At 44.1% G+C, this 19,695-nt stretch overlaps 1 protein-coding gene across 2 annotated transcripts; it reads right to left on the minus strand.

Annotated features, from left to right (window-relative positions):
• Positions 1-11,595: 11,595 nt before the first annotated feature.
• Positions 11,596-17,908, minus strand: LOC114084327 (cytochrome P450 2A13). Of its 2 annotated transcripts, XM_071604103.1 has the most exons (9): positions 17,729-17,908; positions 17,298-17,460; positions 16,432-16,581; positions 16,056-16,216; positions 14,836-15,012; positions 13,708-13,849; positions 13,089-13,276; positions 12,330-12,471; positions 11,596-11,777 (listed from the first exon to the last, which is right to left on the minus strand). In XM_071604103.1, the coding sequence occupies exons 1-9, from the start codon at positions 17,906-17,908 to the stop codon at positions 11,596-11,598; spliced, it is 1,485 nt and encodes a 494-aa protein (XP_071460204.1). The 2 variants fall into 2 exon arrangements, with proteins under 2 accessions (XP_071460204.1, XP_071460205.1); XM_071604104.1 differs by lacking the exon at positions 17,298-17,460 and having other exon boundaries at positions 17,707-17,908.
• Between the last annotated feature and the right edge of the window lie 1,787 nt (positions 17,909-19,695).

Genomic DNA, 19,695 nt, shown 5'->3' on the forward strand with positions numbered 1-19,695 from the left:
GATGAGAACTTCATCTCTCTCTCTCTCTCTCTCTCTCTCTCTCTCTCTCTCTCTCTCTCTCTCTCTCTCTCTCTCTCTCTCTCTCTCTCCTGAACAAATTTGTGGGTCAGAAGGATCTGGCAGATGGCTGTGGATCACATCCCAAGGTTAGTGGGATTCTCTAGCTTTTATTAGGATATGATCTGTCCTTAGACTTTTTTGAAAAGCTGTTGTCTTCTGAAAAAAAAATGACTAAAGAAACCATGAAGGAAGGAAGAGGTTTCATTGACTAGTGACATACAATCGCCATCTTCATAATATCCACGTTACTGTGAAGAGTGTGAACACGTTTAACCTAAGAACCACCTGTAGGTGCTGCTTGTTTGTAAGCAGGCCTGCTTGCCCTTGAGGTCAGGAATAAACAGGGTCAGCCAAACTTAAAACTCACAGAAGTTTGTGCCTATAAAAGTTATAATGCAGGGTTTCAAGTGTCATGTGGAACTCCTCTTGCTTCTTTTACTCCTGAAACCATACACTGTGCCACAAGTATAAAATTGATAAAGTGGCATTAGTTACTATGTTTTCTAGGTTGGAATTTTATTTTAGTTAATATTTTCAGGAACTATGAAGCCATATAAAACCCATCTACTTTCATGCTCTGAAATCCTACTTACTGAAAGCAAAGAGGTTAGAGAGAAGGAGTATTAAATTAAGGAGGATTATTTTCAGTATGGTAAATATTGGATCATTTTTTCCACCTCATTAAAAGAGGTCATTTTTATATTGATTAAAGGATGGGAAATGAGAGTTAAGACATGAACTCTATTTAAAACCTTTGATCATGTTATGGATTCTACAATCAATTTCTTAGTTTCCTACCAATAAAATAAACGTGATTACATTTTTTAAAGTCACATGGAAACTTATTGTGACCCAGGGAAAGTCATCTCACTTGTCTCAGCCAAATTACTGCAGCGATAAAACAAGTGTTTGAGACCTGCCTCAGGTTGTTGCAAAGACTGAATGATCTGAACAGGAAAAGCACCCATGAGGCAGTGGGTGGGACCATTTCCAGTGTCAGGAGGTAAAAGACACACACACACAAACACACACACACACACACACACACACAAATTTAATGCTGGCTCCACGTACCCAGGGACACCCAGTGACAACAAGCAGGAACCTTTCCCTCAGGGCCTTGGTTTCCCACGTGTTCAGTGGGAAGCCAGAGTGTGATCTGCGCATCTTTTCCATTTTTTGAGGGCTTGTGGACCCTCAAGAAAACCTGATGAAAACTTTTCATCCTCCTTCACAGAAAAATGTGGCTCTACACTGAGTTTTGAATAAAACTTCAGGAAGTTCCAAGACCCCTCGTCAAGCTCTAGCATGGCTTCCAATCATAGACACTTCTTTGTATTTGTCTGTCTAGTTTTAGCTCAGTATCTCTGCCCTTTGTTTCAGTGGTTCATGACAACTTTTGTTCCTTCATGTTTGGAAATCTGATAAAAGTCAGAAATTTTATCCCTAGAAAAATAAGCCTATAGGCACTCTAATAGAGACCACCAATTGTTCCCTGAAATCTGCTTATCTCTTCTTCCACAGCAACAGAAATTCCAGGTTGTCATTGGGCATGGAGCCACCTAGAGTTAAATAATATACATTTCCCAGCCTCACTTACAGGTGAATGTGGCAACATAACTCAGTTCTGGCCAATGGGACTTAGTAGAATGGCCATGTGGCACCCTCTTGGTATCTCTATCAATGACACATGCCTTAACTCCATGACCCCATTTCCTCTATTTCTTATATTTCCTTCTTTCTCCTCTCTCCTACCTCACTCTCCTCTCCTCTCTCTCCTCTCCTTTTCTCTTCTCTTCTCTTCTTTTTTGGCACTAGGGATTGAACCCAGGGATGCTTAACACTTGAGCTACATCCCCAGCCCTTCTTATTTTTTATTTTGAGACAGGATTTTGCTAAGTTGCTTAGGGCCTCACTAAATTGCTGAGGCTGATCTTTAACTTGGAATCCTCCTGCCTCAGCCTCCTGAATCATTGGGATTAGAGGCCTGTCCCACCACACCTGGACCTTTCCTCTTTTCTGACAGCTGGGATGTGTAATCAATGCCTGATGCTCCAGCAGTCATCATGCACCATGATGTGATCCTGAGAGTGGAAAACACACAGTAGAGCAATAAAGTAGAAGAGCCCAACCCTGTGGAGAACCATAATGATCTTGTACTGACAACTGCTGAATGTCTAGAATTTGTAAGAGAATTAAAGTATCTTATTTTTTCAGACTATTTCTGGATTAACCCATCACCCACCATACTCAAAAGTCTATATGTATTTAACATGAAAGAATGATTGACAAATGAATGACCACAGTCAATTTCACCTGAAAAACTAAGAAAGGAGTGGGGGGCACTGTAGAGAAGAATAGTAATAGTAATAGAGGACTTGTGGGGTGCTTAGACTAGGGGAAGAAACACTGAGAGCAGAAGACAGTTTATAATTCCATGAAGCAGTTGTGCAGCACATATATGAAGTCCAGGTGAGGAAGGTGATTGGTGGAAGAAAAGATGAAGAGCAAAGAGACAGGGGTGAGTGAATGGTGTGGGGATGCGGCAGTGCCACTGAGGATTGCAGATAGCTGGCGAATTGAGGAAGAAAGGGGAAGGGATTTTTGTACAATTCCAAGAAGGTGTGCTTGGACCCTCATCTTAGTGAGCTAGCTGCTGTAACAAACAATCCCTCAAGTCACATGCACTCAACACAAGAAGATGCAGTTCTTACTTACATAAGACATGTGCCCATGTTCTTGGTCCTAACTATGAGGGATATCGGGAAATACAACCTCCTAGTCTCTGCCACCTTGACTTTTCTTCTTCTTTTTGCTCCATAATTTCCTCTTACTGTCCTAATAGAAAAACAAATAACTGTTTTGGATTATTATGAATTCATTTTTGAGACAGAGCCCTCATGAATATTTGTAATCAGTGGGTTTTGGTTATAAATTCAAGGAGTCCACAGAACCATTGAATCCTAGTCACAGTCCCTGGGTAAGATTTCCTGGGCAAGAAGAACTTCTCCTCTTTATTCTTCTTTCTCCCATTCTCTCTCCCTCTCCCTCTCCCTTACCCTCTCCCTCTCTCCCTCTCTCCTTTTATGTCTCCCTCTCTCCCTCTCTTTCTCTCTCCAGTACTTAGAATCAGCTTATGGCTTTGAACTTACTGGGTAAGAACTCTAGAATTAGAGTTACACCCCAAGCCTGACAAAAGGAACTTTAATGACATTTCCCATAAAGGAGTCAACCTGAGCCCGAGCTGGTGAAAGTGTCCACTATAAAGAAGTATTGAACAACCAAGTAGACAAAATAACTGTGGTATACAATTTTTGCCAACAGCACTGGCAAAACTGGCCTCTGAACACGGTGATTCTGAATATTAGTTGTTGCTGTACAAAAAGTTACCATAATTATAGCATCTTGAAGCAACACAAACTTATTAGCTCACAGTTCTGGAGGCAGAAAGTTCAGCATGCATTCACTGCATTTTCTGGTTAGGATCCAATGACATTGCAGTCAAGGTGTTGACAGACTGGGCTCTTACCTGTAGAATCTAGGGAGAATTAAACAGAATTCTATACAAACAAAGCTTGTTAAAATAACCCTTAACTTTCTAGTACTCCTCCATGATTAGCCCATGCTCAAGCCCCTTGTCTTGCCATATATTCAAAATTCACTACTCTTTTTTGAACTTAGTATATTAGCATCTGGCTCTAACTGCTCCTTTGGGTCTTCTCTTTCCTGAAGAGATTCCCATGCAAAGATAGAAACCATATACTTTGCTCTTGTGAATCTTTCTAATGTTAATTTTATACTTAGGGACAGCTGAAATACCCTGTGAGGTAAAATTTTCCTCCCCTATAGTAGTACTAGAAAAATGATACATGGGGCCTCTATATCTTTTTTGTTGAATCTATGATTATTTCACACTAAAAAGAAGAGAAAGAATCTGTAATGTTACCATGTTGACATAGAAATTGAATTCATCCTAAGCACTGTGACTTAAAATTGTTTTCTTTGACGTCTGTCTTCATTCTTGCATTATCTTTGGTTTTCTGTGTTGATTTTCTCAAATTTCTAAAGATGGACACTTAGTGTACTAATTTTTGTATGTTCTTTTCCTCTCCCATGAAACTGTAAGGTACAAATTAATGTCTAAATACAGATTTTCCTTATTCCCATGGAACAAATCAGAAAGAGTGTTTCCTCCCATTTTATCCTTATTTGAAATTTTTTTTGTCTAGTCTATATAGATTTTTATACTAGTTTATATAAATCCACCAAAATTCTTGCTTGTATTTAATTGTGTTAAAGTTATAGATCAATTTGAGGAGAGATGACTTCTTCATTATGTTGAGTCTTTCAATCCATGAACATGGTATGTATCTCCATTTATTTACATAGTAATTGATTTTTTCATCAGTATTTTGTAGTTTTTAGAATACAAGTAGTGTGAAAATGTTGCTACATTTATAATTAAGTATATTTGAGTGACTGTAGTAGTATTATGTTTTAAAGCATTATTTCTTCAGGTTTATTGCTAGTATATAGAAATAATAAAAAATAATTTTCACATGTATGTTAACCTTGCAGATCTCACTTATTAATTCTAGGAGGGTATGTTTGGGTAGATTCTTGGAGATTTTTTTGCATAGACCATTGTTTCATCTGCAAGTAGAGACAGTTTTATTTCTCCCCTTCTAACATGAGTGCCTTTTATTTTATTTTTCCCTTGATTTAATATGTTGGCTAGAATTTCCAGTAATACATTTAACAAAAGTGTTGAAAACAGATCTACTTGCTTGTTCCTAATTTTGCAGGGAAGTCACTCAATCTTTTACAATTAAATATAACATCAGCTGTAGGTTTTTATAGTCTTTATCAAGCTGGAAAAGTTGTCTTCTACTTATAATTTGCTGAGAATTTTTATTATGAATAGGGGTTGAATTTCACCAAATGATTTTCCTGCATATGTTTATTCAATCACATGACTTTTTCTCATTTCATCTGTTTACATGGTGAATTGTCTGGGCTTATTATTTTCAATGAATAGACTATTTTTCAAGTAGTTTTACTTTCACATAAAAATTGAGTAGAACCTACAGAATCCTTCTTCTCAATTCTCTCTACTCTATTCCACTGAACTTCCTTCTATTTTCCTGGGATTCCCCCTTTTTCCTTAATTGGCTCTAACTTCTGCATATGCTAGAAAACATTTGACCTTTAGTTTTCTGTTTCTGGCTTATTTCATTTTAGCATGATGTTCTCCATTTCATCCATTTACCAGCAAATTACATAATTTCATTCTTCTTCATGACAGAGTAAGACTCCATTGTGTATACATACCACATCTTTATCTATTCATCTGTTGACAAACACCTGAGCTGGTTCCATAACTTAATTCCAATCGACCACAGTGAACCTCTGTGAATTCCACTTGACTGTAATGGATAATATTTTTAGTGTGTTGTTGCATTTGGTTTCTAGTTTATTGTTGAAGATTTTTGTGTCTATTTTCATCAAGATTTTTATATACTATTTTATATTGGCCTATAGTTTCCTTTTTTGATGTGTCCTTATCTGGTTTGCTTCACAAGTAATGCTGGCCTTACAGAATATGTTTGGAAGAATTCCTTCCTATCCTATCTTTTGGGGATAACGTAGGGGCAATTGAAATTAGATGAAATGGTCATCATTGGAATGGGCAAGTATGTTTTGGAAAAGACCCCCAAAGCACAAGGAACAGAAGCAAAAATGGAATTACATTAAACTAAAAGGCTTCTGCACAGCAAAAAAAAAAACAATCATAGAATACAGAAACAACCTATAGAAAGGGAGAAAGTATTTGCTAACTGTATATTGAACAAAGGGTTGATATTCAGAACATATAAGGAACACCAAAAACTCAATAAAAAATAATAACATAATTAAAAACTGAATAATACATCTAAATAGACAATTCTTTAATTAATACTACAGATTTTTAAAATTATATATATTTTTGTATACTATTTTACACACACACACACAAATGACTAACAGGTACATGAAAAAAATGGTTGACATTACTAATCAGCAGGCAAATGTAAATCAGAACTACAGTGAGATGGCATTTCACCCTAGTAATATTGGCTATTATCAAAAAAGACAACACAACAAGTCCCAGCAAGGATGTGGAGAAAAGTGCACCCCTGCACAGCACTGGTGGGGATGTAAATTAGCACAGCCATTGGGGAAAACAGTATGTAGTTTCCTTTAAAAAATAAAACTATAACCATTATATGATCCAGGAATCCCACTACTGGGTATCTATCCAAAGAAATGAAACCAGTATGTTGAAGAGACATCTGCATTCCTGTATTTATTCAGCCCTATTCACAATATTCAAAAGTGGGGAACACCTAATGTCCACCAACCAATAGATAGGTAAAGAAAATATGGTACATATACATAACGGAGAACTGTCAGCTGCAAAAATCAATGATATCCTGTCATTTGTGACAACATGTGGTGAACTGAAGATTGTTGAGTGAAATAATCCAGACACAGAAAGATGAGAATTATATGATCCTACTCATGTGTGGAATCTATAAAAGCTTATCTCATCAAACTTCAGAATACAATGGTGGTTCCCAGAGGCTGGGGCAACTTGGGGTGAGAACTGGAGAAAGTTTGATCAGTGGTTACTGAGTTACAGCTAGATAAAAGCAAGAAGTTCTGCTGTGCTGTTGTACAGTAGGGTGACTATAGATAACAATAATATATACAGTCCTTTCAAAATGCTAAAAGAAAGGATTCTAAAATTTGTACCTTGATTAAATGATGTTTGAGGAGATAAATGCTTAACCTGATTTATACATTGCTCAATGTACCCAAACATTACATGGTACACCATTAATATTTGTAATATTCATGTTTTGTATAAAAGTTACAAATAAATTTTATAAAGAGCATGTTGTTAGATCACATGGTTGGCATATGCTTGACTTTTAAGAAAATGCCAATCTATCTTCCAAAGTGACTGTACCATTTTTGCATTCTTACTGGTGATGAAGGAAAGTTCCTGGAGTTTCATCTCCTTGCCAAAATTTAAGATTGTCAGGGTTTCAAATGAAGCCCTTCTAATAGGTACATAGTGGTATCTTATCTACCCTGGTGTCTCATTGTGTTGTTTTTTTTTTTTTTTCTCCCATGGTGCTGGGATTGAACCCTGGGCCTTGTGCATGTGAGACAAACTCTCTACCAGCTAAGCTATAGCCCAAGCCCCCACTGTGGTTTTAGTTTGCGGTTCCCTCATGACGCAGGATGTTGGGCTTCTTTTCATCTGCTCATTTGCTATGCATGCATTCTCTCTGGTGGGATGTCCATTTACATCTTTTCCCCATTTTTTTTCTATTTGTAATCGTGTTGTTTTATTCCTTACCATCAAATTTTAGAAGCTCTTGTATTATTCATATACAGAGTTGAAAGTATGCTTTGCAAATATTTTCTTTCAGTCTTTAGCTTGTAAGTTTTTAAATTTAAGTAAATTGAACATATTTGTTGTTTCTTTCATGGATTATGCATTTGCTATTCTAAGACTTGATCACCAAATCCAGGTCACCTGGATTTTCTAAACATTTCACAGTTTTTCTCCTCGTATTTAGGTCTAGGGTATGCTTAGAGTTAATTTTTGTGAAAATCATAAGCTCTGGGTCTAGATTCATTTTTTCACAGGTGGATGTTCAGTTATTCCAGCATTTTTTTCTTGGAAATACTATGCATGTCCACAGGCCTGCCAGAGTCGTGGAAGCAGCCCAAAATGGAACATCATGGGTTTCAGTGAGGGATGATGGGAAGCTAAATCCCAGCCTCTGACCTCTTTTCCTTGGGAAACGTTCTCCTTAAAGCTGATTCCTCCCCCAGGGTTCCTCTGGGTCTGGAGTTGTCTCTAACTCTTCTCTGAAAGCTCAAGAGAGGCACATCAGAATTTCCCTGTCCTGTATCCACTTTATGACCTTCATTGTGTCCTATCTGTGTGACTTTAAGCAGGTTCCTAAACTTCCTATGAGCCTGTGAACTCATCCTTAACTTGGCGTCATCAAATTGCCTGACAGGCTGGTTTATAGGATTGAATGTGCCATGCATAGGGACGTTATGGGGGTGAAATGTGTGCTCCCAAAAGGTTCAAGTCCTAATCCTCAGGACCCCTGCTATGTGACCTTATTTAAGCATAGGGTCATGGAAGATGTGGTGAAGATGAGGTTACTCTGGAGTAGGGTGGGTTCCTAATCCATGTGACTGGTGTCCTTATAACAAGGTGGCCAGACAGGGACGGCAGTCATGCAGCTAGAAGCCCAGGAACACAAAAAGGAAGCTAGGAAGAGGCGCAGAAAAATTCCCCTTTTGTGTTTCAAATAGCATGACCTGCCAACACCTGGATCTTGACCTGCTAGCTTTCAGAACTGTGAGACAATACATTTCTGTGTTTGAAGCAACCCATTCTGTGTTATTTTGCCTTGGTAGCCCTGGGAAGTTAATACAAGGGGCTAAGCACAGGCTCTGGCACAACCTAGGCAGTTGTCACCATGGCAAGAACAGGTGTGTGTGTGTGTGTGTGTGTGTGTGTGTGTGTGTGTGTATTCATGCATGTATGTGGCTTTACTCTTGGAACTCTGGGCTTGTTGGAAAGATTGGTGGAAATAAAGGTACTCACAAAACATCACCCCCATCTCATCCATCTATCCCTACAACCATTTAGGGTTTTAAGCTCTCCAGAACTGGGCTATCTGTCAACCTGCACATCACTACTGTGAGGAAGGAGAGATGAGAAAGTGCCCCAAGAAGATGGCAGCAAAGCCTGGCCCAGATCCAGGGGTCATGCTCCCACCTCAGTCTCAGCACAGCTGGGGAGTTGGCCGTTCCAGAGCCCCACAGCTGAAAGCATCCTGTTTGAACAAGTGAAAATGGCTGCTGGTGGCACCTCTGGAAATGCCTTGATGAACTCCTGGTTTTGGTTTTGGTTTTCTTACCAGGCATAAGTTTGAGGGTTATGAGAATTAGTACTTGCTCTTTTTCTCTCCTCTCCCCTCTTACAGGGTAAAGACCTACCCGCCACTCTGTCTTCCACCAGAGGTGTGTCTCATTGGCAGAACCCACAAATGGCACCAGCCTCTCATTCCTCTCCTCTTTCTCAATAGGAACATTTAGCTTGGAGGACAGACATTTGCTCCCACTGAGGTGCTTAGAATACATTTCCCAAAAATGTGTGTGGGGCAACTTCTATGAAAATTGTGAGCACCGAGAGTTCCAAGTATCAGTGATCCGAAGATTCTGAGGGGAAATTTCTGGGTAGTTGTCATTCCAAGGTTCTGAATTTTAGACATCACAGTTTTAGGATATGACAGTTTTGTCACTGCACAATTCTAAGATTCCCTGGGCTGGATTTGTGGCTCAGTGGGAGAGCATTTGCCTAACACATGTGAGGCCCTGGTTCGATTCTCGGCACTGCATATAAATAAATAAATAAAGGTCTATTGACAATTAAAAAATATTAAAAAAAGAAAAAAAGATTTAAAAAAGGATTCCCTGAGTCAAGGATTTTAGAAGCTCTTTAAGGAGACATGCAAATGAGAGGATGTGGCTTGATGCTGATGCCGGTTGTTGACCAGCATGTTGGTAACAACAGAGGGGTGTGAGTCTTTGAGTCCATTCTCATTCCCACTCCAGTGAACAGGAAGAGACCATTTATAGAACCCAGGTTGTAAGACATAGATAACAGAAATCGAGAAACATGAGAATCACTTCCTGTTGGAAACTTGCAAAGTCCAAGGGAACAGATTTCTCTTTGGTGGATCTCAATCTTCATTTGTTAAAAGGAGGTGTGTGCGTGTGTGTGTGTGTGTGTGTGTAACATTTAAGAAATGTGGATATACTCTGGTTTCTCTTCAGATCGTATAAATCTTTCGCCTTTTTAAGAAATGTGGAGATCCTGATGTATACAAATGCTCAGATTATGTATACTCCTCAAGGATCCTCCTTGTTAGGAGACTTGCATTATCTCATCTGACAGCAGGAAGCAGGTGATTCTGAAAATGGGTCTTACAGCTGATCACTGACTCCTCAGAGCACCTCACCTATGGAAACCCATGGCAGAATATGTAATCATATCCTTGTGTTAGGGAACAGACACATGTGAATGAAGGGAACACGAGGTTGAGAGAATAATTCCACCAAATCGGCCTGTTGTGCTGACCCCCATGTGCTTTCTTTTCCAAAAAGAAATTTACCTGCATCCCTGCCTGCTAAAGTAAACAGGTTATGTTGCATTTCTCAGCAAACTCTCTGCTAACTGTAGGAGAAATGCAGGCCCAAAATATTGTTGACAAGAGGAATCCAAGTTACCCTTAAGGTGAAGACTTTTGTGACCAGATCCTGAAACTCTGGGGAATAAAGATAGTTCCTCCTAACCATAAAATCTGTAAGAATGTATGGCAGAGTCCAATTAGAAGTGATCGGCAGGGGCAAAGGTGACATAGAGTTGCCATGGCAGTGGGGACTTGAAAGTCTGATGTTATCTTGCTGTCAGTCAAATGTCAAGGGATGAATCTGGGCTGAACTCTCTAGAAACTTCTTTGGAATCCCCCAAAATACTGGAATGCAGAAGAGGCAAGTTGTCCCTCTCCTCTCTGAGAGGAGCCACTCTCTTCCTTGAGAGTGTCCCCTTTCCCTTTACCTGTCCCTTCAATAAACTCCTTCATGTTATACTCTGAGCAACATATCTGAAATCTTTCTGAATTGATCACAAGAATTGGGTTTGAAGGTGGGTTATTCACAAGGCCTTGGTTTCTTGAAAGGCCCCGGCTCTGTAACATTTACACATCTGTGCATGAACACACACCTGCTCATGGCTGTACTCAAATCCAAAATTCTGGCCTTCCCTGAAAGAGTTCATCTCCCTCACACACCTCAATGAGAGGCCTGATTCTACTTCCCCAGATGGACTCTGAGTCCGACACACTGGCCTTCTCTGACAGACACACAGATGATGACCGCTGGTTTTCATGTTCTGCATAATTAGGCAGGAGTGTAGATAAATATGTTGTTTTATTCAGGGAAGTGATGATATTTTAAAATCTCCTCCAAAGTCTGGGCACAGATGTTGAAGCATTTGCTAGGCACTTCTGTTCTGTGTTCTGTGTTCACATAGTGACTTAAACTTTCTAAGCCTCAGCCGTGTCACCTTAAAAATGGGCATGAACACTGTTCCCTTTCACGTGGGCTTTTGAGTATTAACCTGGGAGATCGTTAGATGCTTTTAGCACAGAGCTGACAAAGAATGCTTGCTCGAAATAATAGCTGTTATTATTATTATTATTACTATTACTATTACTATTACGAATGCGACTACCACCACCGCATAGTGTAAGGTTTCCCTGCTCTCAGGGCCCAATGTCTGGCAAAGGCAGTCTGTTGGTCTGTTCTGACTCTTCTCCCTCTTCTATCCAACTTGCCTCTTACTTCCACTCTCCCTTCCCCTTAACCCTGCCTCCCCCTTGGCTGGGCCCCAGCTCAGCGGGCCAGGAAGCTCATGGTGTAGGTCTTCGGGATGGTGGCAAAACCCACGTGTTTAGGAGACACATCTATGTCCTGGGGCGCCTGTGGGGACTTGAGGCAGAAGTTCTGCAAGATGGTGGTGAGGAAGAGAAAGAGCTCCATTCTAGCCAGGCCTTCTCCAAAACAGTACCGCTTTCCTGAAGAGGAGAGGAGGGAGAGGCTGAGGTGAAGCCAGCTCTCTGCAGCCTCACCCCAGTACCAGATGCCTGCAGCATTCTCCCAGGGAGTAGGGGCTGCAGCCCTGTGGCCCGAGAGACCTTCAGGAAGGGCTCTAATCCTCTCTGAGCCTCCATTTCCCTGGCACATGAGCTGGGGTGATCCATGCCAGCCTGTAGCACTGGGAAGTTTAAGTGCCCCTTACCCCCAAATACATTCTCAAATACGGCTGTATGCTGTCATCTTCTAAGAATCTGAAGATGTTGTTGTGTGTCCTTAAAAGGATTTCTGACTCTCTCTGATCCTTCATCATCACCATTTCTAAATGAGATTTGATCATCCCTTCCCTTTTCCTGGGTGCAGATATATAGGTCCTGGTTGTTACGGAGTTGCAGCTGGTTGGCTCCAGGGTAGATTTCAAGAGGGACTTTAGAGCTGGAGAAAGATGCTAGGCTACACTTAGAGAGGGAAGCTGGGATGAGCTTCCCCTGGTGGTGTGAGCTGTGGCCTGGCAGCAGGCGGTGGTCTCTTACCAATGGAAAAAGGCACAAATGCATCACTCTTCTTAAACTGCCCCTTGTCATCCAGGAAGCGCTGGGGGTTGAAATCTTCAGGGTTGGAGAAGAACTTGGTGTCTCTCAGCACAGAGCCCAGCATAGGGAATACTTCTGTGCCCTGAAGAAGGGAGGAGGAGGGGTGGATAAGATGGGTTAGAAGAAGAGAGTATCAAAAGTTCACAGGCACCAAAAAGAGAGTTAGGCTACCCCACCGGAAGAGAAATGGAAGGCGTGGGAACAGGGCTCTTCTGAGAGAGAAGCTTTGGGGGGGTATGAAATTAATGCCTGTGAGACAGGAAGTATGGGGGAGTAGGTGGTTCACGCTCTCTAAGGCAGTAAAGTTAAGGGACACAGGGTCTTTGTCTCCTGAGACAGGATGTTGGGAGATGTGGGTTCATCTTTCTCAAGGCTGGAGGTTGGGGGAATTTGGGGAAACAGGGGATTTGTGTCCCTCAAGGCAGGATGTGTGGGGGACATGAGGTTCCTGTCCTGAAGGCAGGAGGTCTAGGGAAATGAGATTTGTGTCTTTTGAGACAGCGAAGTTGGGAGACATAGGGTTGATTCTCCTGAGACAGAAAGACTGTTGCTACTGGAGACACAGGAGTCTCTGAATGGCAAGATGCAAGGCACACAGCAGTTGCATGATTCTTTGATGGAGGGTGTGGGATAGGGATTGGAAATCTATTGATGGGGATGGGGTGCTAGGGTCCCAGGGAGTGGCTCAGAGGTCAGCACCTTGGGGAGGAAAAAGTCCCGAAATTTGGTGTCCTTGATGACCCTGCGAGACACGCCCATGGGAATCATGTCTCCAAATCTTTGGATCTCGTGGATCACGGCCTCTGTGTAGGGCATCTTGGCGCGGTCCTCAAACTTGGGCTGCCGGTTCCTGCCAATCACCTGGTCAATCTCCTCATGGAGTTTGGCTGAGGGAAAAGGAAGACGGTATTTAGGTACCTAGTGGCTGGAGAAGAGGCACGACAATCCAAACACATAAACCTGGGTGAATGGCAAGCACCTCTGTAAGACACCCCCTTAGACCATTCAGAACAACCAATGGCCACACACATTGTGGCAGCAGGGTCTTGTTAACTTGATCGTACCAGATGGGAGCCACAAGTCAGGGGCCCTAGGGAGTGACTGGAGAGCGGGCAGTGGGACTTAGTGGGCTTAGCAGAGGAGCAATTTGCTAACTGGTTCACACACTTCCAATATTTTCATGGCTACTTGGCTGATGCCTATCCACTGAATATCCCCCACCCCTGGCCAAGGACCTGAGAGAGGTGGAGTCAGTGGAGCTGGCTCAGAGGAGTTTGAAGGGTCTATGGCCTCCACTCCCCTGTCCCTGCAGCCTTACCCTCCACCTCTGGGTGCTTCATGAGCATCAGGAAGCCATAGCGCAGGGTCGTGCTCACGGTCTCGGTGCCAGCAAAGAAGAGGTTCAGCGTGGTCATCACCAGGTTCTTCATGAAGAACTCTGTGTTGGGGTTATTTTTCTCCTGAAAGGAGAGAGGCCTTCAGGCCAAGTCCCAAAGTCTTCCCTTTGGGGCCCTTCTGAGGTTTTACCTTGGACCATCTCTCTTAGGTCCAGACCTAAGGTGAGAGGAGGGGGCCTAGATTTGCTGGGCTCTGCCCAGGTTTCAGGCTTTTGAGTAAAATTCTGGCTTTGTCCAAAATGCTCTTCTCATGTGCTTTGCCCTGATGGCTATCTATTCTTTCATGACCAGGCCAGTTGTCACTTTTTCAATTACAGGGTATTTAGTGAGACAGGGGTGGAGAGAGACTGAGAAACATGGGTGGAGATGTGAAGATGGAGTGATTCAGGAGCATTAAAGATAGTTTTTCTGAAACAAAGAATTTTAAGCAACAGCATCTGTTCCCCCAAACATAGTGAAGTCTTTGGAGGATCTCCTTCCTAATCCTTTGAACATCAGACTCCATAAATCCCTATCTCCTTGCCGCACAGAAAAGAGAATGACATGCAGTTGGAGGTGAGATCTTTCAATGTCACATAGTAAAGCCAGGTCACCTATCCACATGAGTGTGACTGATGACCAGGTTATAAAACATCAGACAGTTTGGTGGCTGAAAGCATCAGCCACAGAGTCAGAGAGACATTGTTTTGAGCTAGGGTCCACTTTTCTTTGCTATGTGACCTTAGGCAAGTTACTTATACTCTCTGGGCCGCAGTCTCTTCACTTGTAAAATTGGGGTCAAAATAAAACATTGTTCAAGAGCTGTTGTAGATGCTAAGTAAGCACTCAAAATAGTGCCTGGCTCATGGCAGCACTGTAGAGGTAGTTGTATGCACACGTTCCTCTGGGCTTACAAGGGCTTGGCAGATGGAATAGTGGTGTTTAATTATGATTGGGACCATGAGGATTATGCAAAGGGAGGCTAATTTGGGCCTCTGTTCTTCTGCCCTCCCTGGCCTTATTTCCCGCTGCCTGGCTTTGGACCTCCCCACCCTGGCTGCTGGCTGCACCTCCTTCATGCGGATGAGAAAGGAGTCGATGAAGTCCCGCGGGGAGTTGGGGTCCAGAGTGCGCTGGTTCTGCTCCACCTTCCTGGCCACGAAGTCCTCAAGGCCCTGCAGCTCCTTAAAGGCCTGTTGCTGAGGTCCTGGCAGGTGCTTCATCACCGAGTAGAACATCTCATAGAGCTGGTGGTTGAGGAAAGAGAAAGCAAAGACCAGACAGCTGTCAGTACGCAGCACCCAGTGGGAGTAGGACCTGTCTCCAGGTGAGAAAGGCACGGGTTCAGGGCAGCTATCCAGGTGTTCAGTATTTGAGTGGGGCTGGAAGGCAGCATAAAGTGTTCCTGTGGGTTAAGTAGGAGGGCAACTGTCTAAGAATTTAGGGGAGATGATTGGAGCATTCATGTAGGTTGCAGATATTCAGGTGAGGTTGGGTTGGGAGACATTTTTGTTGAGATTTTCAGGTGGGACTTTATGGGGGGGGGGCACCTATTAGGTGTTTGGACATTCAGGCAACCTCAGCTGGAGACAGCTGTGCATATACTTACTGGATTGGGAGCTTCTAACCAGGTGTTAGACATTAAAGTAATGCTGGTATTCAGGAGGCAAAGTGAGGGGTCTTTCCCTGTTTAGGTATCTAATGGGCTGCACAGAGGGAACCCTTTAGGTGTGTGAGTGAGTTGTGTTGGAGGACGCTTATTTGGGTGTTTAGGGAACATTCAGTGCCCAATATTTGGAGTCTTGGTTGTGGTGCCTGACCCAAGTGTTCAGGTAATTCAGTGGGCAGAGTAGGGAGCACCTGTGGACTGGCTTGGGACACCATGATAGAGGTGAAACGGTGTTGGTGGCCTGGATTTTGCAGCACCAGGTATTCAGGCACCCAGGAGGGAACTCAAGTGGTCATTTGTCCAGGTATTAAAATATTCAGAAAGGTTGGGTGGGGAGGCTCTGCTAGAGATGAAGGCAAATTGGGCTGGGAACATCTCAGCTGATTGAAGCCATTTGTGTTTCCTGCAGGCTCTGTTGGGGACGTCTGTTGAGGTATACAGGTATTCTTGGAAACCATATATTGGACACTTGTCACTTGTCCTGGATTTGAATGCAGCTGGGGGCTGGTTTTTATCAATGGAGGGGGATGGCAGTATGGGACACAGGTTGCCCTGTGGGGGTAGGGGTGTGGCAGTTGGCCACTGTGGTGGCAGGGGTGGTGCCCAGCTGGAACAAGTTACCTGCCCGGTGGAGGTAGCTGTGAACTGGAAGCTTCCCAGCATCATGCGCAACAGTGACAGGAACTCTTTGTCCTCATAGTCAAAGCGGTCACCAAAGACAATGGAGCTAATGACATTGGAGACTGTTCGGCTCAGGTAGAAAGTAGGATCTATGAAGGCGCCTGGGGTGGGGAGAAGGTGGGAGTGATAGACCGGGATTGGAATAGAGCCAAGGGGGCCATCTTAGGCCAGTCCCAGAATCTGAGCCAAGGACATTCCCAGCCCCATGCCACAGATGGCGGCCACACACACCCTTTCCCCGCCTAAGACCCCATCCAGCGACACAATGCGGGGGATTTCCTTTTCCTTCTGGCCTGCTCCAGGGCTCCCAGCTCACCACAAGTGTCCCGGAATGCCTGGATGAGGAAGCCCGCCTCCTCCTGGATGCGCTCCTCGATCCCGCGCTTGCCCACTCCGAAGTCCCGCAGGGTGGTGATGGAGAAGCGCCTCAGCTGCTTGGCGCGCTCCCCATTGCTGAACGCTACGCCTAGAGGTGAGTGCAGTGGCAGGAGGAAGTCACCGACAACGGAGGGGGCCAGCGGGCCACAAAGAACCCCTAAGAATGTGCCCAAAAGGTAGAGGGTTGCACAGAGAGGCAGGGAGCAGGGGACCATAGGCGCCGAGCTGGAGCGCTGCAGAAAAAGACAGGCACTGATCCAAACTTAGAAGGAGAAAAATCTGGAGAAAAGAAAAGTGGATAAGACAGATGCAGAAATTGGGGATACAGAGACACTAGGGACAGAGGGACAGAGTGAGATTGTGGAAATATAAAGTGTGAAGGTTTCTCAATTGGAAGAGACAAAACACAGGGAGAGAAGAGAAGAGGTCTGGAGAGAGGAGAGACTCTCAGCAGAGGGTGGAGATGGGGATTTTGAAGAGTCACTGTGAGGTTGTGACTGATGAAGAAGAAGAGGGGGAGGGAAGGAGAGAAAGAGTCATGGGGAGCACAGAAGCTGAGGTGACAAAATCGAGGAGCCAAGAGATGGATCCATCCAGGGAAAGAAGAGAACAGGGCGACAGGTAGAGAGAAGCAGGGACAGACTGGGACATGGGAGGTTGAAGACAGGCCAGAGTCCAACACAGGGAGAGGCAACAGTGAACAGGGACGCAGAGAAGACCAGACAGAGGCTCTGCACAAGCTCAAGGGCAGCTGACTTGGGGCAGGCTGGGGAAACTGAGGCCACCAGGTGCTGTCCCACTTACCGTAGCCTTTGAAGAGCCAGTCAAAGGTGGCATTCTCCCCTCGCCCGCTGAACTCCTCAGCCTGATCCACCAGGGCCTCCTTCACTGCATCGTAGCCACACAGCACCACGACCCGGCGAGTCCCCAGGTGGACCGTGAACACGGGGCCATAGCGCTTGCTCAGCTGATGGGGGACGATGGGAGTGGTTACAGGGCTCCTTCCCTGAATTGGTTCAGTTCCCTCCATGTCAGGGATGTCTTTTCCCCAGTGTCTGACACTCAGATGATCTCAAGGTCTGTCTTTCCTGGCTAGGTCCTGGCTTCCCAACACTCAGAATTCTCCTGTCCTAGGACTGTAGCTCCTCAGGTTCAATCCTCTGCCACAAAGCCCTGATGAAACTGGGAAGTCCCTGTGCCCACCCCATTTCACCCATCTCCCTGGAAGGTGGCACCTTCATGAGGCAGTTGTACATCTGCTCCGTGTCCAGCTGCAGGTAGTTCCCGATGAAGGGCAGTGGAGTGGGCCCGGGAGGCAGCTTCCCCCCGAGCTTCCTCTGTCTCCAGACAGACATCAACACCATTACACTCAGGCAGGCCAGCAAAGCCACTAGCAGCAGCCCTGAGGCCAGCATGGTGGCAGAGAGTAGGACAAACAGGTAGTGAAGGCTGGGATGGTCTATCTTTATACTGCTGAGATCAAAGTCTGGCTTTGGTCCCGGTTACATAATTGTCTCTTGTCTCCTTCCAACTACACCCCCCACCATGCACAGAGCTAGTTTGGAACACAGCCAGCAAGCAAGGAGGAGGGGGCAGATTAGCAGGGTAGACTTCTGGACTGCATTTGTGACACCTGAGGAGGAAGCACCCCAGGACTAAGGATTGCAGTGGTGTAGGGTCAGTAGATAAATTTGAGAACTGAACACTTTGGGATATTTGCATACCAGAGCTTCTGAGCTTCAGGTGTGGGGTTGCAGAATTACAAGGGTCCTATAGGTGCAAATTTCAAGGTCTCAGAAGGAAAGGATCTCAAGGTCTGGATTTCACTGGAATAAGACAAGATGTGTGGCTGTGGATTTGAGGGTATTTTGGTGAGGAGGGACATAGATTTAAGGGTTCTAGATGTGCATGGCTTGGGGTGAGAAGGCCCCAGAGCTTGGAGTGGAGTTCCTGAGAGGGAATTCCCACAGGACTCTGGAGTGAGCACTTGAGCCCAGCTCTTGACCTGATGGCTGTGTGTGTGTGTGTGTGTGTGTGTGTGTGTGTGTCTGTCTGTCTGTCTGTCTGTCTCTCTCATTGGTTCTTTCTAGTTATCCATAACATTAGGATTCATTTTACATAGTTATACAAACATGGAATATAATCTGCTCTAGTTCAGTCCCCAATCCTTCCTCTTTCCCTCCATTCCCCTCTCCACCTGTTCCCTTCCCTTTACTCTACTAATCTTTCTGCTATTTACTTATAGTTTTTTTTAATTAGTGTCTTATGAATGTACATCATGGTGAGATTCACTGTGGTATATTCATGTATGTACATAATAACTAGGAATGGAACCACCATATGGCCTGGTTATCCCACTCCTTAGTATATATCCAAAAGATTTAATATCACCATACTACCATGACTCTACTATCACATCAATGTTGATAGTAGCAAAATTCACAATGGCCAAGCTATGGAACCAACCTAGGTGCCCTTCAATAGATGAATGGACAAAGAAAATGTGGTACATATACACAATGGAGTATTACTCAGCCATAAAGAAGAATGACTTTATGGCACTTGCTGGATGGAACTGGAGACTATCATGCTAAATGAAATAAGCCAGTCTCCAAAATTCAAAGGTAGGATGTTTTCTCTGCTGAAGCTAATCCAGTATAGTGGGGTAAGGGGATAAAAAAGTAGAAGAAAGCTCAGTGGAACAGCTGAAGGGGAATGCAGGGAAGGGAGAAGGGATGGGATAAGGAAAGACAGTGCCGTGAATCTGACCTAACTTTCCTGTGTGCTGGCCCTTGACACCCAGTCTCTTCATGGGAACCTCAAGGTGGGGCCAGGATGGGCAAAACATAATTAGCTCCTCCAGGGCCCATGTGTGGCTGGGAACCAGGTAGAAGACCAGAGTCACATTTCAGCGGGACTTTGCACAGAACCAGAGAGGAGTAACTCACAGTCACAGTGGACAGAGACTCTGCTCAGACCTTGAGAAAGTCATGACAACAAGAACATGGTGGCACATGCTGACAGTTTCCTGGGTCCTCATGTACAGACAGCCCCCCTGGGTTCCTACCTTGGTCCTAGGGAAGCCCACGGGGTTTACTGGATCATATCTATGGTATTATTATTACTAATATGCATGCCTCCCATTTCACATAAGGTGCACTGAGGACAGATGCAGGATGAACATGGAGCGATCACATGAGAA

Source organism: Marmota flaviventris, chromosome 18, assembly GCF_047511675.1.
Source record: "Marmota flaviventris isolate mMarFla1 chromosome 18, mMarFla1.hap1, whole genome shotgun sequence".
Taxonomy (NCBI): domain Eukaryota; kingdom Metazoa; phylum Chordata; class Mammalia; order Rodentia; family Sciuridae; genus Marmota; species Marmota flaviventris.